Source organism: Leptosomus discolor, chromosome 2 (assembly GCF_034619465.1).
Source record: "Leptosomus discolor isolate bLepDis1 chromosome 2, bLepDis1.hap2, whole genome shotgun sequence".
Classification (NCBI taxonomy): domain Eukaryota; kingdom Metazoa; phylum Chordata; class Aves; order Leptosomiformes; family Leptosomidae; genus Leptosomus; species Leptosomus discolor.
Window position 1 is genome coordinate 127,331,043 of NC_141392.1, and position 26,851 is coordinate 127,357,893.

The 26,851-nt window shown below is 64.7% G+C and overlaps 2 protein-coding genes across 3 annotated transcripts in view; one reads left to right on the plus strand and one right to left on the minus strand.

The window, feature by feature from the left end:
• Positions 1 to 1,527, minus strand: part of HADHA (hydroxyacyl-CoA dehydrogenase trifunctional multienzyme complex subunit alpha) — a 28,777-nt gene extending 27,250 nt beyond the window's left edge. Inside the window, exon 1 of the mRNA XM_086461757.1 lies at positions 1,440 to 1,527. Within this exon, the coding sequence (XP_086317883.1) occupies positions 1,440 to 1,527 (88 nt within the window). The remainder of the gene's footprint in view (positions 1 to 1,439) is intronic.
• Positions 1,528 to 3,603: 2,076 nt separating this feature from the next.
• On the plus strand, positions 3,604 to 16,814 carry HADHB (hydroxyacyl-CoA dehydrogenase trifunctional multienzyme complex subunit beta). 2 transcript variants are annotated; one of them, XM_086461758.1, is made up of 15 exons: positions 3,604 to 3,707; positions 4,104 to 4,145; positions 6,401 to 6,497; positions 7,165 to 7,209; positions 8,432 to 8,531; positions 9,622 to 9,709; positions 10,265 to 10,452; positions 11,674 to 11,854; positions 12,948 to 13,069; positions 14,184 to 14,263; positions 14,355 to 14,402; positions 14,767 to 14,854; positions 15,345 to 15,419; positions 15,837 to 16,001; positions 16,749 to 16,814. In XM_086461758.1, exons 1-15 carry the CDS (start codon positions 3,641 to 3,643, stop codon positions 16,782 to 16,784), a joined length of 1,422 nt encoding a protein of 473 aa, XP_086317884.1. In that variant the 5' UTR covers positions 3,604 to 3,640; the 3' UTR covers positions 16,785 to 16,814. The 2 variants fall into 2 exon arrangements, with proteins under 2 accessions (XP_086317884.1, XP_086317885.1); XM_086461759.1 differs by lacking the exon at positions 3,604 to 3,707 and having other exon boundaries at positions 4,117 to 4,145; positions 6,346 to 6,497.
• Positions 16,815 to 26,851: the final 10,037 nt, after the last annotated feature.

A 26,851-nucleotide genomic window follows, 5' to 3' on the forward strand; every position in this document is an offset into this window, starting at 1 on the left:
GGGGAGGGCTACGAGGATGATGAGGGGGCTGGAGCATTTTCTACGAGGAGAGGCTGAGGGACCTGGGGCTCTTCAGCCTGGAGAAGAGAAGGCTGAGAGGGGACCTTATCAACCCTTATAAATATCTAAAGGGCGGGTGTCAAGAGGATGGGGCCAGGCTCTTCTCAGTGGTGCCCAGTGACAGGACAAGGAGCAACGGGCCCAAACTGGGGCACAGTCAGTTCTGCCTGAACATGAGGAGGAACTTCTTTACTCTGAGGGTGGCAGAGCCCTGGCACAGGCTGCCCAGGGAGGTTGTGGAGTCTCCTCTGGAGACATTCAAAACCCGCCCGGATGCGTTCCTGTGTGACCTGCTCTGGGTGAACCTGCGCTGGCAGGGGGTTGGACCAGATGATCTCCAGAGGTCCCTTCTGACCCCCCCCAGTCTGTAATTCAGCCTTCCTAGGGGCACCTGGTGCCCCCTTGTTTCGGCAGCTCCGCAAAGAAGCGCCGCAACCCGGCCCTGCAAACAGGCAGGAGGGTGCCACGGCCCCGCCTGGGCCGGCAGATGGCAAAGGAACATCAGGCAAGGGCTGAGACGCCTGGACACGGAAACAAAGGACAGGCCATGGGGTGCCTGGAGATGCTAGCGCGCCTGGGGGCATTCTCCCCACCCACACGGGGACACCCCCTCCCCACAGACACACCTGTCTGCCTGGAGGACAGCCCCAGGATCCAGACGGCCAAGGACACGGGGACATTCCACCCCCCTGCTCCGGCATGCACACGGGGACACGCACACGTGTGAGGACACAAGGACACTCTCTGCCTGGGGATCAGCTCCAATCCCAAGGACAACGCTGCGTGGAGGGTCCCCCCCTGCCCCCAGTGCAGGGTCACAGGGACCCCCCTCAGAGCCATACAGGGTTTCCCCAAATGTGCCCACGTTAAGGACACTGGGACACAAAGGCCAGTCCACCTTGGGGACCAGCGTCGGAACATCTCCCCCGCGGGGGAACACCCCACCTCCCCCGACCCCCCTTGGCCCCCAGACCACGGAGGCACGGCCCCCTGCCTTGGGGAAACCTTCGAGGGGGGTGGTTAAGGACACACCAGCGAGTCACAGGCCGTGGGGACAACACCCTCACGTGGGACACACACACACACACACACGCCGGGACACCCCACGGCTCCCCCGGCGACACGCCCCCCGGGAACGTCCCCCCGCTCCTCAGAGACCCTTCCCCGGTAACACCCCGGTCCTCACAGCCCCCGCGCTGACCCCCGAGGCCACCCCTGCCCCCCCCCCGCCCCCCACCCCACCCCCCAACACCCTCCCGCCGGGAGACCCCCCCGACAGACCGCGCCCGTTCCCCCGCCGCCGCGCCCGCCCCCCGTCCCCCGCCCGCCCCCAGGCGCAGGAGGCAGCAGCAGCCGCCGCCCCGGCGGCTCCGTCTCACCCGCGGGCGGTGGGCGGCGGGACGGGCTGTACTTGGCGGCCGCCATGAACCGCCCCAGGCTGCCGATCGCGCGCACCGCGGCCGCCATCTTTGCTGCGCGCGAGGTCGAATGAGGGAGAGGCCGCCCGGGGGCTTGCCCGCGCCGGCCCCGCCCGCCGCGCCCCTCCCGCGGCTGTCGGCGGCTCTGCCTGTCCGCTCCGTCGACGCCGCCTGCCGCCTCCCTCCACCTTCTCCGCTCACCGCGAGGTCTCGGATGTGTCTGGTCCGTACGAAGCGGGACATGCGGGCGGGGGAAGCGGGGAAAGCGCGGGCAGGGGCTGCGGGATGGGCGGCGTCCCTCAGGCAGGCAGAGGGCAGCCCGGAGGGTGTTTGGGGGGGGGGGAAGGGGGCGCGGGGTCCTCCCTGAGTGGCGGCGCGGCGGGCGGTGGCGGCGGCAGTGCGGGGCGGTGGTGGAGGTGAGCGGGCGGCCCGGGGGGCGGCGGGGGCTGCTGGGGGGGGGGGGGTCGGTGGGGGGGCCCGGGGGGCGGCGGGGGTTGCTGGGGGGTCGGTGGGGCGGCCCGGGGGGCGGCGGGGGCTGCTGGGGGTGGGGGCCCGGGGTGGGGGCCCGGGGGGCGGCGGGGGTTGCTGGGGGGGGGGTTGTCTATGGGTCGGCCCCGGATGGAGAGGGGTTAGGGGAGGGGTGAAGCGGGGGGGTGAGCTGTGGGGTAAGGTAAGTGCGGTGGAGGGTTACTTAATTTGGGGGGGGCTGTGCGCGGCCCCGTGAGTGTGTACGTGGGGTGGGGTTGGAGGAGTGGGCGCGCAGTGGGTCTGAGCTGGGGGGGGATGAGGAGCGGGTGTGGGGTACGGGGGGGGCGAGAGAAGCGGGTGTGTAGCGGGGGGGGTGCGGGTGTGTGCGGGTGTGCCTGAAGGGTGGCGGTGTGCGTGGGGACAGGGGGCGGGGGCTGCCGTACGGGGGGGGAGGGGGGGGGGGCTGTTGGGGACGCGGGGCGGATCCCGCGGGCTCGGGAAGGAGCTTTGGCCGCGTCGCTTCGTGCGGGCGCCTCGGGCCGGCTCGTTGGGGCGCCGGGGGGGCAGCTGAGACCCGGCAGCGCCGGGGATAGTGCGGGGCGGGGGGGTGGCGAGGTCAGCGGGGGTGTGGTGGGGAGGGCACGGGGCTGGTTTGGGTAGCTGGAGAGGGAGAGGGAAGATTTGGGGAAAAGCTTCAGGTGGGCGTGGGCAGGGAGCTCGGCACAGGGAGAGGAAGAGCGCCCTGGTAGAGAGGCGACCCAGAGAAGGTGCTGGGGAGGAGGTCTGTTCTCTGGAGCTTTGCTGACCAAGGTTTGGTGTGTGGGATGCCAGCGGAGCCGGAGCGGGCTGGGGAAGGAGGAGCGCTGCGTGGCGTGAGGCAGGGGTCGAGCTGGGGCGGGGGGGGTGACATGTAGAAGCGGGAGGGGGCGGCTGGCAGCTTGCGTTGAGTTTTGGGAAGCTGCAGAGAGCTGCAGTACCTGGGCTTGGGGCTGCAGGTGTCCCCCTGACCCTGCAGGGAGAGCGTGTGTGTCGGGAGAGAGCGAGCTGTGAGCTGGGGCGCTGGAAGCGAGACAGAGCGAGGCGAGCGTGGCTGTGAAGCAGCCACGGAACTGGAGCTGTGAGGGGCTGGGTTTTCGCCCCAAGCAATAAAAACGGCAGATGAGGATTTGTGGGGAAACCCTGTTTTGGAATGAGCTTTGGGAAAGCTCCAGAGGAAGTTTTTGGGGCAGCAGATGCCGCCTTGTTCTGCTTCCCATGGGGACACGCGACGGAAGCCACTGGGGTTGGCAGCAGCCGTTCAAACGAGGGGCAGCGGCCTGAAACTGTGCCGAGGAGCGTGTGCCAGGGGAGTCACGCTGGCAGCGAGGCTGCTGGGCACGGGATGTTCCGGCAGGGAAGTGGTGGAGCAGTTGTGGGAGGGGAATCGCAAACTGCCACCGGCTGCTGCTGGCCCAGTGCTGGGGCGCTGGGGAGGTGGGTGTTTGTTTACAGGCATGAGCCAGACTTCTCACGTGTTAGATGCTGTTCAAACAGTGGAATGGGATGTAATTCCCGGTGCTGCTGCCCTTGAAGTCTCTTCCCTCTCTTGGCTTTGCCGGCTCTGCGTGAGGCAGGCGGGTCGCTTACCTTGAAACTGTCCCCTGCAGCCCGGAGCGGACTGAGGCCAGGCGTTTGCCAGCTCTCCAGGCACCACGATGTGTTCCGTGCTGACCCGTGCCGTCAGGAGCCTCCCTGCTGCCTCCCTGTGGGCCGCCAGGGGCTGTGAGTACCTTCACGTTTATCAAAAGCTTGAACTGGTGGGTCGGGAAGTGCTGGTTTAAGTGCCGGGTTTGGAGGGGGCGCTGGGGTCTGGATGTCGGTTCTGTTGTCACCTTGAAAAGGATGACAATGGGTTTTTTAAAATTTCCATTAACACACTCCATTGTTGCTGGATTTGTCCCTTCCCACGTCAGACGTGGGAGGAATCTCGCGTTAACGGGCCACACGAACTGTGTCGTTGTCATGAGCATGGCAAACTGAAGGGTATCTCACAGATGTTCGGGCGCTGTGTCTTACTGTGACGTTATCTTGGGGTTTTTAACAGTTCTTAGAGAAAGTAGAAACGTTTTTAACATTTCAAGTTTGACAGACCCCGTTTCTTCACCTCTTGTTTTCCAGTGGCTCGCTCGCTCAGCTGCTCCCCACAGTTACAAGCCGCAGGTAAGGACAAAACGCCAGGAATCGCAGCGGGGCTGTGCTGGAGGCGACTGGTTTTGGAGCTGCCTCCCTTTTCCAGAGGCTCGTTCTACGTAAATCCCCGAAACCCAGCGCAGACAGCCTCGGTTCAGGGAAGTCCCAAACCAATAATGCCCCAGGTGGAGCCACAGAGAGTGCTCAGCCTCCCAGCGCCCCTCGCTCCCGCAGCCCGGCCCCCTCCGGAGCTCACACTCCCCCGGCACCCGAGCGGCTGCTATTTCTGGAACCCAAACCAGGCGGCTGAGCTGGGGGGTTGTGAGCTGCCCGGCCGTAACCAGATCGCTTGCCCAGCGGGGAGGGGGTTGTCCCTGACCAGCACAAACTGGTGGAATTAGCTCTGAAATCCCGCGGGGCCAGTAAGAGGCTCTGGGCGGAGCGGCTCAGCCCGTGCAGTTACGGGGGGTTCAGCGGCGGCCCCCGGTGAGCGCGTGGGGCGACCTGGGGTCCCGTGGCGGGGGGTTGCTCAGGTGACAAACGCGTGGAGCTGCCTGGAGTTTGGAGAGGGGCCCGGGGAGCAGCTCCCCCGCGTCGCCCCGGCTTTGCGCAGCGCCTGGCGTCGTGCGGGAGCGGTGCTGGGCTCCCGTCCCGGCACTGGGCTCCCGTCCCGGCGCTCGCCCCTGCTCCAGCGCGGCATTCAGCTGGATTAATCGGCTTCTGCGTGTCGGTACTGTCACGGATTGAGGCTGGGCCGGCCACTAACACATGACAGAGGCTCTCTGTTAACCCCTGTCCCCTCCCAGAAGGGAAAAGGAGAGAGAACAAGGGAGAGAGACTTTACGGTTTGGAAAAGAAAACTAAAACAGCTTGAATGGAACAGTAACAATCAAAGAAAAGATAAGAATAAGGAAATAATGAAATCTCTACAATATGTACAAATAGATACAAACCCAACACTGAACCCAGCTCCCCCCACCCCGATGACGACACGTCCCCACCACGCTGCAGGGCTGGCACTGGGGCAGTCCCAGGCTGGACTGGGCAGCAGACAGGGACGGGAGGCAGGAGCTGGGCTCAGGCCCTGGATTCAGGGACGCACGGGGCGGGATGGACGACAGAAGGACAGACAGAGCCCTCCTCAGGTGTCGCCACTGAAGAAGAGAGCTTGACCCTGGTGCCCCCTCAGCTTTGCACTGACCGTGCCGTCCGTGGGGTGGAACACTCGGTGGGTCAGGTTTGGGTCCCCTGGCCAGTTCGCTCCTCCCTGCAGGGGCGGCCTTTTTCGGGCTGGGGACCCTTTTCCCTCCCGCAGCCCAACACGGGCACAAGACTCAGCAGTGACCTTGGTCGCTGTAAGAACCAGTCCCAGGCAGGGCCTCTCTGCAGCCCATCCCTTGGGGCTGGCTGTGACCCTCAGGGGTTGGCACTGCTGGGAGCAGCCGCTGCCTGGGGAAACGTGCTGCTGGCTCAGACAGGGCCGTTAGTTGGAGGAGACTGGGCTGAAAAGTTAAAGCACTAAAGCAGAATTCGTTCTGGTTTAGCCTAAACCAGGGCAGTTACCCTTTTGCTGCTTGTGAAAGGAGCTGCCACGTATGCTCGTTAGGGTTTGGAGGCTTGGTGGTGTTGGGGAAGTCTCGTTGGACTCTGTTAACCATCACTCCGGAGGAGCCCTGACAGCGGCCTGTTGAACCTGTGTGATGACATGCCACGGCTTGAGGTGCTCAGTCCCCTTCTGCAGGAGTCACAGGTGGCCCGCAGCGCCTCTACGCGCTTATCTGGCTGCTGCCTCCCTCTGGGAGCAAAGTTGGCTGCTCGAGCCGTGTTTCGGCTCGCCCCGCGTTCCCTCCCCTGCACCGCGCGGCGGGAGCACGCAGGGAGCGGTGCCGCTGCTCCCCGCAGTCCTTGCTGCTCCCCAGGGAAGAGCTCGCTCGGGCTGTGCCTTTGCCCTGCCGCCCCTTCAAAGCCGTGCGGCGGTTTCCGAGGTGCCTCTTCCTGCAGCATTCCTGCCGGGGGCGGGGGACGGTGGGGGACACTGGGGGTCCCCCGCCTTCGTTCTCAGCTGTAGCCCCGGTGTGGCTGTAGCTGAGTCTCGCTGCTGCTGGGGGCCGTGCTGAGCTGTTAAATCATCCTTCGCAGGGCGCGCGCTTAGCCAAACAGAGACGCGATTCCAGCCCAGGTGTCCCACCTGGGCCCCGAAAGAGAACGGTTTGCCTGGTGGTTTCCGCAGGGCCGTGCTTCCCGCCTGCTGGCGTCCGTGTCAATGGTCGCTTCTCTCCCAGCAGCCCAGCCGAAGAGCAAGAAGACCTTGGCCAAAAGCGGCGTGAAGAATATTGTGGTGGTGGAGGGCGTCCGGATTCCGTTTCTACAGTCTGGCACCTCGTAAGTGTGAAACGGCCAGGAAATGCCGCTGGCCCGGTGGGAGGAGGGTCCTTCTGCGAACAGAGCTGGCTCCCGCGCTCGTTTTGGCGTCGTTCTGGCAGCGAGTTAGGCTGCTGCAGGTGTGCCAGCCGAGCTGGTGAACAGGCGGGGTTTGCAGGGGGTTGTGTGTGTCCGTGAGCTCAGAGGAGAACGAGGATTTGTGCCGCCCGTCTGGAGGAAGCTGTCGGTGAAGCTGGAGCAGGCAGAGCCACAGGCAGCACTGAGCGGGCAGGGCTGGCGCAGAGGATCGGCCGGGGGCTCCTCTTGCCGGGCCGGGGGCTCCTCTTGCCGGGCCGGGGGCTCCTCTTGCCGGGCCGGGGGCTCCTCTTGCCGGGCCGGGGGCTCCTCTTGCCGGGCCGGGGGCACCAGCTCCACCGCTGAGTTGGAAGCAGACCTCACCCCGAGGGCGGGGGGGGATTTCTTCGCTCCGTTCCTGCAGCTTTCCAGCGGTTTTAGTCCCTGGGCTGCGTGCTGGGCTGTGCCCAGGCGCTCTGCCCAACCCGGGGCAGGCAGCGGTGGAGCAGTTCTGGTCCGTCCCCAGTCCTGTGCTGCTGGTGTGCGCTCCCGGGGGACACCTGGGTGGGTTTGGGACACCCCTAAGTTCCTGCCTCTCTCCTTTACCTTCCAGGTACGTGGATCTTATGCCACACGACTTGGCGAGAGCAGCTCTGCAGTAAGTAAAGGGAATACTGAAGAGCCCAGAAGACCCCTTGAGCTGCTGGGGTCCTGGTGTTGGTACGGTGGCTTCAACAGATTTGAAAGCCGAGGCTCTGGCTTTGGCTCTGGACGATACGATCCGACTTTTCGTGGTCCGCCACCGCCTTGGCTGTCGGGTGTGCAACGGGCTTGTGTTAAAGGGCGTTGTCACAAAGAGATGGCCTTGTCCTGCCTGACAAACCCGAGTTAGTTTGAATTCTGACTGTAGTTTTCTAGACACAGCGAGCATAGCTACTGCTGAGGTGTGCTTGCAGCTCCTGGGAGAGACAATGCTGGGCAGCGCAGAGCAAACTGGGCGGCGGCGAGAATAACGGGGGGATTCTGTCGCCTTGCCTGTCCCTTCCGCCCTGCGGCGGTCGGACAAAAGCCGTGGGTCGGCGGCAGCGGGTCCGTGGTGGTGAGGAGCGGGGCGAGGTGCTGTCGAAAAGAGAGGAGGCTTTGCGGGGCGGGGGGAGGAGATTGCGAGGCCCGAGGAGGGACCGCGAGGTTGGGCGCGGGCACGGCGGGTCCGAAGGCCGTGATCGGCCGAGGCGGCGAAGGGGCTGCGGGGCAGCGCGTTGGTCGTGCGTGAGGGCTCTCCCCCAGCTCCGGGGGGTTTCAGCGTGCGGAGGAGGAGGAGGAGTTATGGACAGAGGTGCCTTTCGTTCCGTTTCTATTTGGGGCTTTGTAGCTACTGTTTGAATCCCGGTGACCTTCAGTCGCTGCCACCGTGGGGCGTGTGCGAGGAGGTGTCCGGGCAAACGATGCGACGTGTCTCCTGATGCACCGTGACGTCGCTCCGCCTGTTTTCTGTGGCTTTGCTGACGTTTGACGTGCTCCCACGCCGAAGGCGGTTGGCTTTGGTGTCTCTCGAGGCCCTCTGCCTTCAGCTTTGGTGTCAGAGTGCTCCAAACTGGGGGAGATACAAACAGCCGCTTCTGGGTGTGGGGAGGGTGCAGGGCAGCTGCTCCGCTGAAGTTTTGTAGTCGTGGGTGGTGATGACACCACCGTGGTTATTTGCAGTCCGGGGTCATCACCTTCAGTACACACACACACAAGGTCTCCTCTGAGCTGGGGGCAGATGTGGCCCTGCTGTTGCCTTGCTCCCCAGCCCAGCTGGTGGGAAGAGGGTGTTTGAGCTCTGTGACAAGGTGGCTGCTTGCAGAGTGCAAATCCCGTTTGTTTTCCCTTCTCCCTAGGGGCTTGCTGAACCGGACCAGCGTCCCGCGGGACGTGGTGGATTACATCGTTTACGGCACCGTGATCCAGGAGGTGAAAACCAGTAACGTGGCCAGAGAGGTGGGTGACCTGCAGCGCTTCCCCCGTGAGCCCCGTTGCTGCAGCTCGTGGGAAGGTGACAAGCACTTGCAAAACCCCCAAAATTTCCAGTATTACGGTTCATTTAAACATGGTTTGAGAGTATGACCCAGTTGTGCGGCGTTGTCTGTCAGATAATGGTGCGGGGCTCTGCCTCCTGCTGAAACCTGCCGTAGGTCGAGGGCGTTTTAACGCTGTGAGGCCTCTGCTTGGTTCTTCCCCGGAAGGGAGACTCTTGTTGGCGATTGCTGGTCACTCAGCTCTTCGCTGGCTGGTCCGAAGGGCTTGAGAGCCCAGAGCATGCTGGGCTCGGTTGCTCTGCTGCAGTGTTTGTTGGCTGGAGTTGGCTGAGCAGCTGCAGCCTTTGAACGGCTCGAAATGGAGGCGCTGAGCTGCCCTGGGAAACCACAGCTCGCCTGTGGTGCGCAGAAAGGGGGGACGCCCCAGGGGCAGCGTGTGGTCAGCTGTCGCCTGGAGCCTCTGCGGCTCTTGGGCAAAGCCGTGGCGTAGCCGGGGGTGACGAGGCGCTCCGGTCGCGCCGGCGGCTTTCGCGTGGCGTGTGCCAGCGCTCGCGGCAGTCACCTGCCGGTCAGCTGAGGCTGCGGGGTAATTTTAACTGGGGAACAACTGCTGACCTTTCCACTACTTGGCTGCGTCTCCGCTAGGGAAGGTCTCGCTGGGAGCGGCTGCTTGCCGAGCCGAGGCAGGCGCGGTGCCCTGTGCGGAGGGCTCGGACGCCTTTCACGTGTCGCCGTTGCGAATCAGGCGAGGCAAGGATGATGTTGAGCAGCGGGAAGCTCTTCTGAAATCATGAGGGGGGTGATGGGTTTGTCCCTTTACTGGTGGGGGCCAGTGACGGTGCATGACGCGCCCGAGAGCCTCGGCTGCTGCCGGCTCCTCCTGCTCCCAGAGGCTGGGGAGGGGGTGAGCTGCTGCCGCAGGAATTGCCCGCAGGAAAACTCGCTGTACTTGCTCTCAGCTGAGTCTGGCAAGGTGTGTGGCTGGGCAGAAGGTAGCTCTGGCCCCGTGGAGCAGGAGGTGGAGGGTTTTCACCGCCGTTCTTTGCCCATAGGCTGCCCTGCGAGCGGGTTTCTCTGACAAAACTCCGGCCCATACAGTCACCATGGCTTGCATTTCTTCAAACCAGGCTGTGACCACAGGTATGTTGGCTGGGAGAACAAGCTGAGACTGAAGCTTAGTACCTCCTCTACACCCTTGTCTGACTTGCGCTGCTTAGGGAGCAGCAGTAAGCACCTGAAGAGATTCGGGAAGGGAAAGGAGGTTTTTGAAGCACCAAAATACAATACGAATCGAGTGTCTGCTGTGGAGACCGGCCAGCAGCTCCATACCCTTTGCCTTCGGCAGCAGCCTCTGCTCAGAGTCCGTTGGGAGGTGAAGACCTCATTCTGATAAGGGAGCTGCTGCCTTTCGGGCTGCTTTCACCTTTGAGCCTGAACAGAGCCGCAGGAATGGAGAGCTGGTCACCGCCTGGCGTTGCTGGGGATCTTCTGCTCCCAGTGGCCGTGTCTGGTGGAGCAGAAGCGAAGTCACGCAACCAGTGCGGTTCAGAAAATGCCTGCTCGGCCGCTGCTAAGCCCGTGTTGTACGGCCCGGCCAAAGCCAGAGGCTGAAGGCGATAAAAGGCGGCCGGGCCCGGGGCCCCGGCGCCCCCTCTCCCCGCAGCTCCCACGGGACACTCCTGTCTCCTCCCGCAGGCGTGGGGATGATCGCGGCCGGGCAGTGTGACGTCGTCGTCGCCGGGGGCGTGGAGCTGATGTCGGACGTTCCCATCCGCCACAGCAGGAAGATGAGGAAGGCGATGCTGACTTTTAACCGAGCCAAGACCCTGGGCCAGAAGCTCTCCCTCATTGCCAAAATTCGCCCCGACTACTTCACTCCTGAGGTAACTTTTTTTGTTGTTGCAGGCGTTTAGATATTTAGCCTGAAGCACTTTACGAGGAGGTGCAAGCCAGGTCGGCTCAGGGCAGTGTGTAGGTGCAACGGAGAGGGTTTTGGAAGGGCTCGGTGGCTCCTGTGGCTCGCCTTTCCCAGACCCTTGTCCTGTGCTTTAGGCTAAAGCTGCAGCTGGCTAACGCGCCTCAGCGTTCGGGAGGCTCTGCTTTGTCTTCCTACATCTTCAGAAAACCCAGCTCGTTTCAAAACCCCCCTCTCCTCCTGCAGCTCCCCGACAGGCTGTGCTGGAGGCTACAAAAGCAGAAGCTTTTCCCCATCGATACGAACCCGATGCAAGGGTCCTAAAGGGTCAGAACCGTTCTTGGTTCCTGGATAACACAAGTAACGCGCTGAATACCAGAGGGGAGCATCCCCAGGGTATTCCTGTCGTCGTTGTTGCATCAATGCACCTCAAATACACCTTGTGGTTACTGTTCCCGGCCAAATCCTGCCGGGCGCTGGATGTGTTCAGCTCCCGTGTTTGGGCCCGGATGAGAATCGGGGGTCTGCCGGCCAGCGTTGGGGTCTGCTGCGGGGGGAGCCACGCTTCCGTGTCTGGGAGGGCGTGAGAGCGGTGGGTTGCGGGGCGGTGGAGCTGGGGAGGAAAAGCCCTTCCCTCCTCGGCGCCCCCGAGCTCTGCCCGAGCCAACCGCCGCGGCCGAGCGCAGGGGGTGCGTGCGGCAGAGGGCAGAGCCGGAGGCCGAACGAGCCGGGGGAGTCGCCGCCTCGGCTGGGTGCGGGGGTTGCCCGCCTGCTGCTGAAGGATGAAAGCAAGGCTGCCCGCCCCCCGGGTTTGCCTGAGGAGGTGCTCGGCGGAGTTTGGGGGTCCCAGGAGGTGGGGTTTGACCTTGGCCCGAGATGTCCCTTCACCGGGGAGCCCCCGTGAGGCGCAGGGGGCAGCCGCCCTCTCTCGGCACGTGCAGACGCCACGCAGTTCTTGAAGCCCTGGCGTCGGCAGCAGCCTGGGCCTCGTTTTTATCCTTGTTTTTCTAAAACCTGTGGGAGGTGATGGCTCTCCTCACAGGCTGGGCCTTCTGGTGGGGCTGCCGTGCGTCAGCTGCCTCGCTCTGATACCGGCCGCTCTGCTTCGCACAGGGCAGGGCCTCCCCCGCCGCTGAGCTCCCCGGGGGCAGGTGTTCCCGTGCCCTGACTTTGTTTCCCTGTCCCCCAGCTCCCAGCTGTGGCCGAGTTCTCCACCAGCGAGACCATGGGGCACTCTGCCGACCGGCTGGCCGCTGCCTTCGCCATTTCCCGCTCGGAGCAGGACGAGTACGCCCTGCGCTCCCACACGCTGGCCAAGAGAGCCCAGGACGGAGGTTTGCTGCTCGACGTGGTGCCCTTCAAAGTGCCAGGTGAGCGGGCACGCGGTGCGCTGCCGGCCCGCGCCGGCTCGGCGGAGAAATACTTCGTTTGGAAAAGGCGGGAGGCGCTGGGCGCAGGTTCATCGTGCTCCGTGGGTCTGGCACAGGTGTGACCTCTCTGAAATGCCGTCTTTCTCCTGAAAATCCACTGACAGGGGAGCGTGTTTCTAAGCCTGCATCTCTGACTCCGTGAACATACCCGTAGGTGGCTGCACGCTGCTGTACCCGCCTCGTACCCACGCTGGTGGGGCGGCAGAGCAAGGAAAACCAGAACGGTGGGACCAGGAATCCCCCGGCTCGCTCAGTCAGGCCAGGGAGCCCGCCTTCACAGCCCGGGCTGTTCGCAGCAAGGAGGGGGCCTCCTCAAGCCCTGCTCTGAGGGGCCGGGGGCTGGGCAGAAGCACTGGAGCGTGCTGGCGGGGTCGACTCCAGCTCACCAGCCTCGGGGGTGGAACGGTCCGGGGAGAAACCTGGAGCCGTCCTGGCTGTGGCCGGACTCCTGCCCTCCCGCCCGTCCCCCCGCGGGCACGCCCTGGGGTCGTACCCGTTCCCGTGGGGCACTTGGACTCCTCAAGAGCCCTCACGTCTGGAGCTCCGTGGTCTTTACTCTGAAATCGGGGCTTTTTGTTGCCTGGCTCGCGTCAGCAGCGGGTGGGGGTGAAGATGCGTTGGGTTCTTGCCGGCGCTCGCTCTTCCTCAACCCTTGGCACAGAAACGGGCGCTGGTTCAGGCCCTGCTCTCCAATTCAGGGTCAGGCCCCGTTCCCCAATCCAGGGCTTTCGAATCTGAATTTAAATTCTTTTACCAACAAGGTTTTCCATGAGGTCATTTTCTCGTGCAGTAACTAGCTTGCAGTCCGCAAAGAGAAAGTCACGTAGCTCCAGTTTCTCGGTGCTGTTCTTGAGCCACGTTCAACATCCTGCTACCACGAATGGATTTTCCTTTTTTTTTTTCCCCCTCCTCCCACTTGTCACAAAAAGCAGGGTTTCTGCTTTATTCCCCCCCACCCCCAGACTCCTGATGTGCAAATCCACGCGTGTTGCTGACTCTCGGTGGTTTAAATCCGCTTCTTTCCCCTCCGCAGGCAAAGACACGGTCACCAAAGACAACGGGGTCCGTCCGTCCTCCATGGAGCAGATGGGCAGGCTGAAGCCGGCGTTCGTCAAGCCGTTCGGAACCGTCACGGCTGCCAACTCCTCCTTCCTGGTAACCCCCTGCCCGTCGCCGTGAGCCGGGAGTGAAACTGCCCGGTTCACCCTCCGTAGGGGTCAGTGGCAGGAATGAGCCGTCTCCCGGTCGGCATCGCCGGCTTTTGGCTTTTCCAGGGGTGACTCTGGGCCGGCTGATAGCCACGCCGGTGAACTGGGGTACTGGGTGGCTTCGTTTTCAGATCGACAGCGAAACCCCTCGAGTTTTGCTCCGTTTCCCCCGTTGGCTTTTCTGTAGCTGCCTGGCGAGGGCTGGCGGCTCACAGGCAGTGGTAGCGGTTCGGTCCACGGGGTGGGTCAGTCTGGAAGTCAGCAGTTTTCGTCTAAACTGGTCACTTTAAGGCCCGCCCTGTGATCTTCCCCTAAGGAGGGATTTCTCCAGCACGTCTACAATGAGCTTTCTGCTGCCCGTGCTCCTTTTTCTCTCTTTAGCGCTTTTAAAGGAGGCTTTTTTGGGCGCTGAAGCCCAAGGTGGTTGTGTCGATTGGGTGAGGGGTGTCTGAGCCCAGCTCCTCCGCAGAGGGCTGGAGGTGACCCTCTGGTTCCTGCACGCAGCCCCAAAGGGCTCTGGTGTGTTTAGAGGCTGTTTCCCAGGCTGTGGGGAGCAGGTACCTCCTGCTGGGGCTCTCTCCAGAGCATTCCTGGGCGCTTACAGAAGCCCGGGAACACCCCCGGCCTTGCCTTGGGAGCGGCTGGAGCGCCGGCGGTGGCCCCAGGAATGAGCCAAAGCTGCGGCGCTCGGCTTGGCGATGGGCTGAGCCGGTGGCTTGTGTCCTCCCAGGGTTATGATGCGTTTCGGGGTGGAGGGGAGTGTTTGGGGTCACCAGCGCGTCCTCAGGGCTGATAGGCACCTCTGCCCTGTTGGAAACCGGGGGCGGCGGCGGGTCTGGCCTTAAGGAGATGCTTCAGCAGCGTCTGCGCTAGCGCCGTTGGGAGACCACCCACCCACCCGCCCATCAGCTCGTTGGGAGGCTTGTTCCTTCTCCCACGGCACGGGGCGGGGGGCGTCCTGGCAAGCTCTGGTGGTGTTCGGGGCTCCGCTGTCGGGCTCGCTGTGCGCGGGGAGCGCTCGGCCTTCGGGCGGCCGCCTCACTTTTGGCTGCCTCTTTCAGACGGACGGGGCTTCGGCGATGCTGCTCATGTCGGAGGAGAAGGCTCTGGCGATGGGATACAAACCCAAGGCCTACCTGAGGTAAAAAGGGACTGCTGCAGCGGCCTCTGAAGTCTGCTCCTGCCTCCTCTCTCCCCTCTCTCTGTTACTGATCGCGTTTCCCCCTGTGCAGGGACTTCGTGTACGTGTCCCAGGATCCAAAGGACCAGCTGCTGCTGGGGTAGGTGGTGGCGGTCAAGAGCATCCCCTAACCACCAGCACAACTCAGCCGGGTGTTGTGGAGCACCTCGTGGGGTGTTGCACCTCTCCAGGCCTTCGCCAAGGCGCCAGAGCTGGTGCTGAGGTGTGGCTCGGGAGGGGGCGGTGGGAGAGCAGCCGCGGCTGAAATCCCCGCCCCGGCTGGCGGGGAGCTGTCCCGGCGCGTTGGCACTAGCAGCGGTCGCTTGGGGTTGGGTTTTGGTGGGAGCGGGGCAGGCAGGGAGCTGTCCCTCACCCCCCACCACCCCCGAGAGGAGGGGCGTGACGTGGGGCAGCGATGGGAGGAAACGTGCTCGTGTGAGACTTCTGCTTCCTGACTCCTGCAGGCCGACCTACGCCACCCCCAAAGTGCTGGAGAAGGCCGGTCTCACCATGGCCGACATCGATGTGTTCGAGTTCCACGAGGCTTTTGCCGTAAGTCCTCCGAGCCCTGAGGGTGCCCCGGCTGTAAACCGCTGTTCTGGGCAGGTGTAATCCTACCTTTGTGTCTAAGTGCAAGTCCTGTCGGTAATTTAAGTATAAAACGTTTTTACATGGACACAGTCCGTGCCAAGGGTGGCTTGTGTCGCTTGCAGTCCCCAAAGGAACACAGATGCCTCTAAAATAATATATATATAAAAAAAAAGATAATCTTACTTTCCCAAGACCCCCGTGTGAGAGAAACCCCTTCTGCACGCCCTCTGCGGATGGGGCTGGGGCCACCCGTCGCCCTGGCGAGGGGGCTGTTCTCTGGAGGGCCCCTTTTCCTGGCCGAGGCTGGCGAGCGGGGCCAGTCCTGGGAAATGCGCCCCTCCGGTGGGGCCGGCGCTGCCCTCGGGAGATCTCCTGTTTGCCAGCGCTGTCTGCGGGCTCTCCTCGCCCTCTGCCACCGCCCTGGCTACCGCTGCCCTCCCCTCCCTCCCAGGGGCAGATCCTGGCCAACCTGAAGGCGATGGATTCGGACTGGTTTGCGCAGAACTACATGGGCAGGAAGGCCAAGGTGAGGCGCGGGCAGGACGCTTTCCTCTTCCGAATCCCCCCCGTTGCGGCGGGGCTCGCGGGGCTTCCGTGGCCGCCTGCGGGGAGCAGCCGCCTGCCCCTGGCTCAGCAGATCCCGCCGTGAGCCGTTTTGGGGCTCCCCGGGTCCGCGGGAGGTAGAGACCTTGAGCCGTCGCGGTCGTGCTCGGAGAGGAGGGGTTTGAAGCGGGTCGGGGGGCTCGATCCTGCGGGGCGGTCCTGTCTGCTGGCGGGCGAGGCCTTCGGCGCGGCGGTGTCCTGCTGGCGGGCGCTTGGCCGTGCCGAGGAACGCCGCCGGCGGCCGCTGTGGGTTTGGTGGTGCGGTGTGCGGTGGGGAGGCGAGAAGCCATCTCCCCCCGCCCCCAGACGGGTGAGCGCGGTTCCCTCTGTGCTCCCGCAGGTCGGAGCCCCCCCTCTGGAGAAGTTCAACAACTGGGGCGGCTCCCTCTCGCTGGGACACCCCTTCAGTGCCACCGGCTGCCGCCTGGTGATCACCGCCGCCCACCGCCTGCAGAAGGAGGGGGGACAGTACGGGCTGGTGGCCGCCTGTGCCGCGGGAGGGCAGGTAATGGCGCTGCGGGCTCTGGCTCCCCTCCCTCTGGTTCAGCCGTTACCCTCCTGCTCCGGTCGGTCCTGCGAAACCCCGTCCAGCTGCCCCACGTGGGGGGCGCCTCCCAAGTCCCCTGGCACCCGGCGCTCCCAATGTGTGCCCCCCCCCCCTCGGCTGGCTGCCTCCTTGGCGAGCTCCCGCCGCCCCATCCGCTGCAGGGACCCTCCAGCCCACTGCAGAGTCAGCCCCGGGCGCTGGCGACCGCCGCTCCCGCCCCTGTGGCCCAAAGGGAGGAGATCCCTGCGTGTTCTGAGGGTTTCGGAAAAGACTTCCCAAACTGTTCTCTCTTGGGAAGAAAGATCTTGACAAGAGAAATGGGGGCGAGACCCTTCAAGCAGCTCTGGGAGCCCCGGCTGGGGCTGCAGTGACCGGTGGCAGTTCTGAGGGGCCCGGGCAGGGCTGGCCCTCTGTAACCCGAGGGCGCTGCTCCCGACTGGGCCTGCACCCCAGTCCCTGGTTTGACCCTCGGGAGAGCCTGGGGCGCTGGGCAGGGTGGGCTCTGCTGCCTGGGCCAGCCTGGAGCCCAGCTGGGCTGTCCCCAAGCCCTCCAACCCCCGTCCCCAGGGTCCTCGTGGTGAATCGGCTCTGGATCCTCCTCTCCGCTCTGTTCTGCGGCAGAGATGGGCACCTCCTGTCAGCCCTGTCTGTGAGAGCCGCTCCCTGCGGTGACCGTTCTCTCTCCCTCTTTCTCCCTCCTTGCAGGGGCACGCGATGATCGTGGAGCTTTACCCTCAGTGACGGGACAACGGACGGCTGAGCGGGTGTTCATCCGTCCTGGGCCTGGCAACGCCGTTTCAATGCACTAATAAAAACGTACACGCAGTCCTTCTCGGGAAGGATCTTTGGTGGCCTTTGTAAATACCTTTTAGCTACTTGGTAATTTTCAACTAATGAACATGCTTGAAGAAATATTCCACTTCCAGGGGAGGAAAAGTTCACGTGGCTCTTAGGTGATGGCTCTTAGTCTCTCCAGGGTCCTTGTAACCCGTCTGACTTCTGCTGTAACCCTTCAACGAGCCAGCTTTCTGCCCTTGGAGAAGAATGATTCCAAAGCTGCCTCCAGAGATGTAAATTTGGAGATAAGGAGAGCTAAAAGTACTGGAGGTCGGTGGGCTGAGGCGTGAGTTGATGTGTCCTTGCAGGGAGTAACATCTGTTCTCAGAACCGGGTTCAGACCGAGTCGGTTGAGCTGGTTTGTGAGGAGGAAGGTTGCTGCAGCGTGTCCCACGGCACTGGGCTGGGCGAATCACTTCGGCCAGATGCGCCTCGCTGATGTTAGCCACAATAAACCGGGAAAAAATAGTTCTCAGGCTTGTTTCTTTTCCTCCCCTCGCCTGAAATGTGGTGGGGCCGGTTTCTGTGGGGGCTGTGTGCTCTGAGGGGGCACTAGGGACCTGCTTGCTGAAATGGGAGGTGGCTGATGGGGGAATGGGCCCAGAACCCACCCTGAGCTCCAGAGCCCCTGTGAGCCACCCAAATACCTGCTTTGGAGACTGTAACTCCTGCTTCTCTTGGCCCCTTGGTTACACACTGGGTGTCTGGCATTTTGAGAACCCAGAAACAGGGGCAGCGTAATGCTCGTGCGGGATCGTGCCGGTGATAAACTTAGGGTGCCCACACGCGGGGTCTTTCTCCCAAGATTTTGGGAAGACGAGACGGTTGGTGTTTTGTATTATTTTCCTCGCTCATCTCCGCTTTTGGTGGCTGGGGCTGGCTTGGGTTCCTTCCCAGGAAACGGAGATCCTTCTAAAACCACCTGCACAAACCTTCCTATGAAAAGAACGGCCTCAGGAGGTGCCCGGCTGCTGCCCAGCCCCGCCAGGCGGGAGGCACACCTGAGATAAGGGCCGGGCGCGGCGGGACGGGGCAGGGGGTTCTTGTTTATTCCTGGTTGGAAACCTTGTGCAACGCTGCTGCTGCCCCGCGGGGCCGGGAGCGCGGGTGGGCGCCGCCCGGCTGGGGGGGCGAAGGGCCCCGCTGGTTGGTTCCGATTGTTGTCTTTGGAGGGAACGTGGCACTGCGCCACCGAAGCGCGTGGCTGCTCGCTGCGGGGGAGCCCCCTCGGCCTGCCGGCGTGGGCACGGGCCTCTCTGCACCAGCCCCGGGGGTCCGGGGGGGCTGTGCTGGGGGGGCGAAGCTGTGGAGGGGACTTGCGGCGGGGACCCAAGGGCACTGGAGTACGCTCGGGGCTGGGAAGATGCTCTGCGCAGGACGTGAGGACCCTTGCAGCCCCGTGGGACCGTTCTGGCCGCCCTGTCCCACGGTGGGTCGTTCCCACGGAGCTATTTGGGGGATTGCACCCCCCTCCCTCCAGCGTCTCGGGGGGCAGAGCAGCGCCGTGGGCCGTGGCAGGCTGGGTCCCTACACGCTCGGCAGGGCAGGGCTGCAGCCCTTCGGGGGGTGACTCATCCTCGAAGCTCATCCTGCTCCTCCCGCCTGCTCCGCCGCTGCCTCCCCCGTGTCCTCGCCGGGACGGGACCCTCGCCCGCACCATCGCCGTCGAAGCTGCTCTGGTGCATCCCGGGCCGGTCTGTGCGGGGAGGGGGCTGGGGGTGGGCTGGGTGCGGTGAACCGGAGGGGAGGTGGAGGAGCCTTCGCCGGTGCTTGGTACGGATGGAGCCCGGCTCTGCTCTCCTCGGACCCCGCCTGGCTCTGGCCCTCGGCCCCCCCAAATGGCGGGGAGCCCCCTCGCAGCCTGGCGAGGGGGAAGCCGGGCTGTGCACGGGGCTGTGCCCGCGGAGGCAGGGCCCGGGCAAAGGTTTGTTTGGCTCCTCCGGTGTCCGACACCGACCCGGGGTGGAGGTGCGAGGTGGAGGGCGGTGAGGAGGGGGAGGGCAGGCTGGGGAAGGGGTCCCGGCTGGGCTGGGGCAGCCGTGCCGTGCCGGTGTCCCCCCCGGCTCACGGAGGCGGCGGGTGCAGGCGAGCCGGGGCTGATCTCGCCTCCTGGGTGTGCCGGGCTCTGCACGCCCACGTGGCAGGACGGGCCGTGGGGCTTTGCCGCAGCCCCTGGCCTGGCGCACCGGTGAGCAGCCCCCTCATGGACCAGGTGGCATCAGGGAGGATGGCCACCCATGTCCCCCCAGGGAGGGACCGTGGGTTGGGATGCTTTGTCATTTCGAGGGGCTGGGGGGGTTATTTGGTTGGCAGGACATGGCGGGCTGGTCTGGGGGCAAGTTGCAGGACCCCCCCCCCCCCCCAGCTGACGAAGCCCCTTTTGCAGGGAGCCCGAGCTGCCCCCGCTGCCCGGCATGGACACCCGGGTGCAGGATGGGGCTGAGGCACCGCCAGAGGGGTGCCCGACGGCAGAGGTGAGCGGGGGCGGGGGCTCAGGGGCTGGAGACACCCCGCAGGTAACCACGGCTGGGTCCCGGGGGACCTCCACGGGCGAAGCGTGGGGACGTGGGTGCAGCCACCAGCATCAGCGTGGGGCTGGGACCGAGGGTTGGCTTTCAGAGGCTGGGTAGGGGGGGGACACCGTGGCACGGAGGAAGCAGCTTGATCCCATAGCTTCCATGGGGCTGGGGGACGAGGGGACAGCCCAGCTCACCCCTCTCCTCCCCACGCAGGTGTCGGAGGGGGCCCGGTGGGAGCAGCGCCCGGCGGGGCAGTGGACGGTGGCAGAGGCGGGTGCCTGGCTGGCTGCGCGGAGCGGGGCTGAGGCGTTGGCGGAGCTGGCGGGGGAACACGCCATCTCAGGCCGGGTCCTGCTGCGGTTGACCGAGGGGACCCTGCGGCGCATGGGGGTGACCCCGCGGAGCCGCCGGCGGGAGCTGCTGCGGGAGCTGCTGCGGCTGCGGCTGCAGCAGGAGTTGGAGGAGCTGCTGAGCATCGTGGCGGGTGAGCGTCCCGCACGCCAGGGCTGTGGGTTGAGGGTGGGCACCAGCCGTGACAATGGCGGGGGCTGCACGGGCCGGTCCCCCCAGGGGGATGGTGGTCGCCATCGCCTCTTTCCCCAGAGTGAAGACAGCGACGTCCCTGCGGATGTCCCGGAGCCTGCGGGAGGAGAGGTGACACCACGGGAGGACAAAGCAGCAGCTGGAACTGAGCACCAGAGGCAGGAGTGGTGCTGGAGGGAGAGCCTCGAGGTCACCACATCCCCCACCCAAGAAGCCCAAACCTGGCCAGTGCTGGCCAATGAGGCAGGGAGAGGTGGCTGCTGGGCCCCGGGTGGCACAGGTTGAGGGTGGCTGCCCCCCGGACCACTGCTGCCTCCTGTGGGGTCCCACCGCAAGCTGGGGCAAGCCCTACCAGCCCCCCAGGACCCTGCTGCAACCATGGGGCAGCCTGGCCCCGGGAGTGACCCTCCAGCGATGGGGCGCTGTCAGTCTGTCCGTGGGGCAGAAGGGCCGGCGGACAAGTTCCCGAATCGCTGCCTTAGGGAAAGGGGTCACTTTGGTGCCCGGGGCTGGCAGGAGGAGCTCGGTGCAGCCCAGAGCCAGCCGGCCTCGATAAACACCCTCCTGGTGATGACAGAGGGGTCCCTGCTCCCAAATTTCAACAAAGGCTGAAAGCCCCAGCCCCCCGCACCGCTGCGAGCGCTCCTTCCCCCCGCCGTGCCCTCCCGAGGCTCGCGTGGTCCGAGAGGTCAGGGGGCTCCGGCCGGATCCTGTGAACCCCTCCAAAGAGGGAGGGGGTCTGGGAGCACAGCATCACCCCCAGGGGCCGGAGCCGCGCTGCGCTTCGCCCCTGTGCCAGATTTCTCCCCCCGAAGGGACACGGTGGCTGCAGGGGGGCGGCTGGAAAGGCCCTTGGGGGGCACCCTGCGGCGGCCGGCGGAGGGGCTCTCCGCAGCCCTGGCAGGGGCACAGACCCCTTCGCGGCTGCCGTGCCCGTCCCCAGCAGGCGGGCGGCTGATCCGCAGGGCCTGGCGGGGCACGGGGGTGGGGTGCGAGTGGCGTCGCCCCGCTTCGAGCGCGGCGCTCCCTCTGGTGCCTCCAGCCGAGTTTTGGGGTTTCTCCCTCCTGCTGCCGACTGGCCACAGCGGGAGATTCCCAGCCCCGCGGGCCCGAGTGGGCTGGGCTGTGAGCTGCTGCACGGCGACGTGGGGGACGAGAGGAGCCACAGCCCCCGTCCTCGCTGCGGGATGGTGGCATCCCTCCTCTCCTGCCCCAAACCGAGGCTGAGCCCCCACAGCGCCATCGAGGTCGGTGACGCCGTCCTGCCGCCGTGCCAGCTGACGGTGGCCTTCTGGGTGACATCGACCCCCCTGCCAGCTCTGCCCAGCCCCAGGGGGTTTCAAGGAGAGTCCCTAAAGACCAAATTAGGACCGAGGGGCCGGGAACCTGTTGCTATCCACGTGCTTCTCTTCGGCTCTGCGCATGACTCCATTAAAACCAGTTGCTTCTCTCTTGGCCCCTTCCCTGCCGCCCGGGGTGGGGGTAGGGCAGGCATGGCTGGGGGGCGCAGCATCGCGCGTGGAGGTGACAAGCCCCAGCTCACGGAGAGCAGCCCAGAGGCCACAATGAGGGGCTGGGAGCAACGTCTTCCACACCAGGAAATCCCGGAGGAGGCTGAGGAGCAGCGTCGGTCCCTTCTCCTGCCCCCCAGGAGCCTTCCCCCTCCTGCCCGGGCTGGCGACGGGACCCTCCGTTGTGTGTGCGTGCACACGTGTGTGTGTGCATGTATGTGCATGTGCATGTGTGTACACGCATGCATGTGTGTGCATGTGCACATGCATGTACGTGTGCATATGAGTCTGTGTGCATTTACACACGTGCACGTGTTCCCGTCTGCGTGCACGGGGGGGGTGTGCACCGCCCTGCTGCAGGCTCCTTGCTGGGCCCTCAGACCCCCCGTGTGCTCAGACCCATTGCTGGGGGGCTGCGGCGTGCCCTCTCCCTTCCTCCCCTCCGCCCCCCACCCCAAAACCCCTGGGGTTCCCTCACGCCCCGCAGCTCCCCGCCGCAGGGTGGGTCCCACAGCCGTGCCGGTGCTGAGCGGAGGAGGACAAACCTCCCCAGCGCATCATCCTCGCTCTTCCACCCCAAAAGGAGAGGCGGTTTTTGGGAGCAGCCTTGCCCCGCAGCCTGGCACCCCGGGTCCTGGGTGCTGGCACCATTTGCATTCGCTTCCCGTGCTGGAAAACGGGGTGGGAGCCCCCCGAGCCGAGGGGCAGGACGCCCGCCGCCGCTTCCCCGTCCCCACAGCAAAGGGACCTCTCGGGGAAGGAGACGGGGTTGGCGTGGCGGCGTTCGGGCTTGGCAAAGCCGCGCTGGCTGCTTCGTCTCACCTTATTATCCCCGGAGGGGCTGAAGATGGATCATCCGGCGGTTTTGCTGGGGCGGCTCTGCCCGCGGAAGCTGCCGGGGGGGCTGTGAGCCGCCGCTTCCCATCTGCCTGCTTTTGCTCCAGCCCAGGGGCTTTCCTCAGCCCCCACGGTGATGGCTGACGGCTTTGGAGCTTGTCACCGACGTCCCTGGCTTGTTCACGGGACCTTGCTGGCTGGAGCGTGGCCGACGAGCAGCCCTCCCCACCCCTTCCCTCCCCAGCCCCAGCCCCTGTGCCCGGGCTATCGGTCTGGCTGCCCCACACCCCTCTCCTGAGGAGCCGCCCAGCATCTCCGTCCCCTCTGCGGGACCTGCGGCCTCCGAGCTCCCCCGCGTCCGCCTCCTCCTTCGGGGGGTTGGTGGGGCTCCCCCTGTGCAACCCCCGCCAGAGAGCGGGGCGTTGGCCACCCTCCCCTGGGCCAGGGAAAAGGGCGCCGCAGGTTCGCAGGAACGAGCCCCCTCCCTGTTCGTTCCCGAGGACCTCGGGCGCAGGCAAGCAGCACTTTGCTCTCCCGGGCTGCTGCCCCTTGCACGCGCCCGGGGCAGATTCAAAGGCCATTTTGATCTTTTCTTCCTCCTGGCTTGTGCTTGGCCTGGCTGCTGCTCTGTTTCTCGGAAACCAGAGCCCTTCTTGGAGAGGGTCGGGCAGCCTGTGAAACAGAAACTGCTCCTCAGGCTCACTATTTTCCATTTCTCCTTTATTGGGTCTGAAGATGACCCCGTAAACTCCTCCCAAGGATGGTGGATGCCAAGAGGCGCCGCTTTGGCCGGGCTCCCAGGAGAGACCAGCCAGCCCGGCGCTCCCAGTGCTCTCGCAGCCTCTGGGACTGGTGCCTGCGGGGCTGGAGCATCTCCTGCCGAGGCAGAGGGATCCCTCTCTGCTGCAGGAGCTGAGCTCCGAGCGGCTGCGGTGCAGAACAGGCACAAAACACACGGAGCGGAGGGGCGCGGGCTGGTGGGGTGAGGATGGAGAGATCCTGCAAGGCTTTTGGAGTGGGGGATGCAAAGGTGGGCTCTGAGGAGAGGGCACCAGTGATGCAGGGGTGGGGAAGGGAGGATTCGGGGTGGGTTTGATGGATGGACTGCCTGGTGGATAAGGAATTGGCTGGATGGTTGTATCCAGAGAGCAGTGGTCAACGGCTCGGTGTCTGGGCGGCGATCCGTGACAAGTGTGGTTGGTGGGCAGGCTGGAGGGCAGGGAGGCCATCCAGAGGGACCTGGGCTTGAAAAGTGGGACCGTGTGAACCTCATAAGGTTCAGCAAGGCCAAGTGCAAGGTCCTGCACACGGGTCGGGGCAACCCCCGGTATCAGCACAGGCTGGGGGGTGAGGGGATGGAGAGCAGCCCTGCCGAGACGGGCTTGGGGGTGCTGGGGGGTGAAAAGCTGGACATGACCCAGCAACGGGCGCTCACAGCCCAGAAATCCAACCGTATCCTGGGCTGCATCCAAAGAATTGTGATCAGCAGGTCGAGGGAGGGGATTCTGCCCCTCTGCTCCGCTCTGGTGAGACCCCCCTGCAGGGCTGCGTCCAGCTCGGGGGGCACCAGCACAAGACAGACACGGACCTGCTTGAGTGGGTCCAGAGGAGGCCACGAAGATGCTGAGGGGCTGGAGCAGCTCCCTGTGAGGACAGGCTGGGAGAGGTGGGGGTGTTCAGCCTGGAGAGGAGAAGGCTCCGGGGAGACCTTGGAGCAGCCTGGCAGGGCTGAAAGGGGCTGCAGGAGAGGTGGGGAGGGACTCTGGATCAGGGAGGGGAGAGATAGGGCAGGGGGCAACAGTTTGGAACGGAAAGAGGGGAGATTTAGATTAGAGATTAGGAAGAAATTCTTCCCTGTGAGGGCGGTGAGACCCTGGCCCAGGTTGCCCAGAGGGGCTGTGGCTGCCCCCTCCCTGGCAGGGCTCCAGGCCAGGCTGGATGGGGCTGGGAGCGACCTGGGCTGGTGGGAGGTGTCCCTGCCCAGGGCAGGGGGGTGGGACTAGATGCTCTTTCGTGTCCCTTCCAGCCCAAACTGTTCTGGGATTCGACGATTCGGGGGTAAGAGGAGCAGGTGGGGGAGGTTTCCAGCCAAGCGCCCCAAGCGCTGCCCAGCCCCTGCCGCCTGTCGCCCCGATGGCAGCTTTGCCGGACGGGCGAACAGGGCACCCCCGTGCAGAGCCCAGGGCCTGAGCTGGGAGCCTGGTGCGGGCGTCTGGGGCTGCTGCTGCCTTTGGAGCCGCCTGGCTCAGCTCCAGGGCAGGCAGCCGCTCCCAGTTTTCACTTCCACAGTCTGTTGTCAGCAGCGGCTTCATTTCCCAGAAGGCAAAGCCCTCCCCGCTGCCTTCGTGAGCAGGAGGCGGCCACCCCACCAAGGGACTGGGGCTCTATAAAGAGAGGAGCTGGGCTGGGCTGGCACCAGCCTGGAGGTGCTGAGCACCCGAGGGAGACGGTAGGACCTTGCTGGTGAGCTCTGGGGCTGGGAGCCAGGGACGGGCACGGAGCAGGGATCTCGTTCGCCTGCTGCTCCGTACTTGGGGCATTTCCCCATCCCTCGGGAGATGCCAGGGAAGGTGAAAAGGGCATTTTCGGGCGGTGGGCGAACGGTCTCTGCTCGGAGTGGGGGATGGAGGAAGCAGCCTTTGCTCTCCAGCCTGTTTGAGGAAGCTCGGGGGACGTGTGTGTGCTGCCGGGGTTGAACTGGGAGGGTGGGAAGGAGGCAGTGGGAGTCAAAGCGGAAGCAGGCAGAGGAGGAGGGGACCACTGGGGGGATTCGGGGCAGACGGACGCCTGCAGGGGTGCAAAGCCTGGCTTCAAGAGCTGGCAGCAGGGTGGGATGGGGAGGGACCCCCTGCCTGCTCTAGGGACAGACCCCTTGCAGAGCCCCTGCCCGGGCTGGCAGATGCTCCCCCGGCCAGCACCGATCCTGCCCACCGCCGGCACGACCCAGCCCCACGGTGGGTCAGGATGGGTGCGCTCGCCTGAAGCCCAGCCAGGAGCCGGGGCGGCTGCGGAGCTGTGCGGGCTCCTGCGCCCTGCTGCCATTTGCTTCCTGCTCGGGGGACAGGGGACAGGGGACGGGGCTGGGACGTGTCAGAGGGGAGGTGGGGGGCGGCCCTGCGGGCGCTCCCGCGGCCTCGGGAGCCGAAATGTTTGGGGACCGTTACTGACAATAACCTTTCCCGTGGCGTGCTCTCCGTCGGCATCAAGGGGGGTGCGGAAGCAACGGGGGCTGGGGCACGGTCCTCAGGCTGGCGGCGCAGGCAGCTTGGGGGGTGGTGACGGCCTCCCGTGCCGCTCGTGGAGAGAGCGTGCCAGCACTGGGGTGGCGAGCGGCATTCGTGGGACAACCTGCTCTGTCCCCAAGCCTGCAGGGGAGAGTTTTTCCTTCTCCTTTCTATGCAGCGGTGGTGGGATTCTCCTCTCCCAGCCTCTCCTGCAGTCTAAGCTTCTCCACCCGAAGTGCTCTGGTCCCTGGGCAGCCCCTCAGCACTTCCAGAGCCCGGTTCCCCCGGGGCAGGACCCAGGTAAACACCCTTGAGGGGGCTGTTCCCCTTGAAACGGGGTGCAGGCAGTGCCATGGCAGGCCGTGCTGCCCGCCTTACTGCTCCCCCTGTTCGCTTCCAAGGAAGAAAGCGATCCCGAGGTATTCCATAATGATGCTTAGTGGTCCTCTGCGTGCACCAGCCCAGCTGCATGTGGCTTTTTCCTTATTCCTGAAGAATTATTCAAAGTGTGCCTGGGTCCCTCCTGGGGGGGGGGGGATTGGGTTAGAGATCATCTAGGCAAACTGGACACCCACAAATCCATGGGATGCTCCCACGAGTGCTGAGGGAGCTGGCAGGTGCTATTGCCAAGCCGCTCTCCATCACTTTTGAAAGGTCACGGTGAACAGGAGAGGTTCCCGAGGACTGGAGGAAAGCCAGTGTCACTCCAGTCTTCAGAAAGGGTGAGAAGGAGGATCTGGGAAACTACAGGCCAGTCAGCTATGAGGGCTACGAGGATGATGAGGGGGCTGGAGCATCTCTGTTACGAGGAGAGGCTGAGGGACCTGGGGCTCTTTAGCCTGGAGAAGAGAAGGCTGAGAGGGGGCCTTATCAACGCTTATAAATATCTAAAGGGTGGGTGTCAAGAGGATGGGGCCAGGCTCTTCTCAGCGGTGCCCAGCGACAGGACAAGGGGTAACGGGCACAAACTGGGGCACAGGCAGTTCTGCCTGAACATGAGGAGGAGCTTCTTTACTCTGAGGGTGGCAGAGCCCTGGCACAGGCTGCCCAGGGAGGTTGTGGAGTCTCCTTCTCTGGAGACATTCAAAACCTGCCTGGGTGCAGTCCTGTGTGACCTGCTCTGGGTGAACCTGCACTGGCAGGGAGTTGGACCAGATGATCTCCAGAGGTCCTTTCCCACCCCGACCAGTCTGTGATTCTGTGTGTGATTCTGTGATTCTTCATCGCAGCCGTGTGGTGCCGTTTCGGGCATCTGAGACCAGAACAGCTTTGCTAACGGGCCAGCAGGCGAGAAGTCGGGAGGCGACAGAGCCGGGACTGGTGGCCCGAGCAGACTG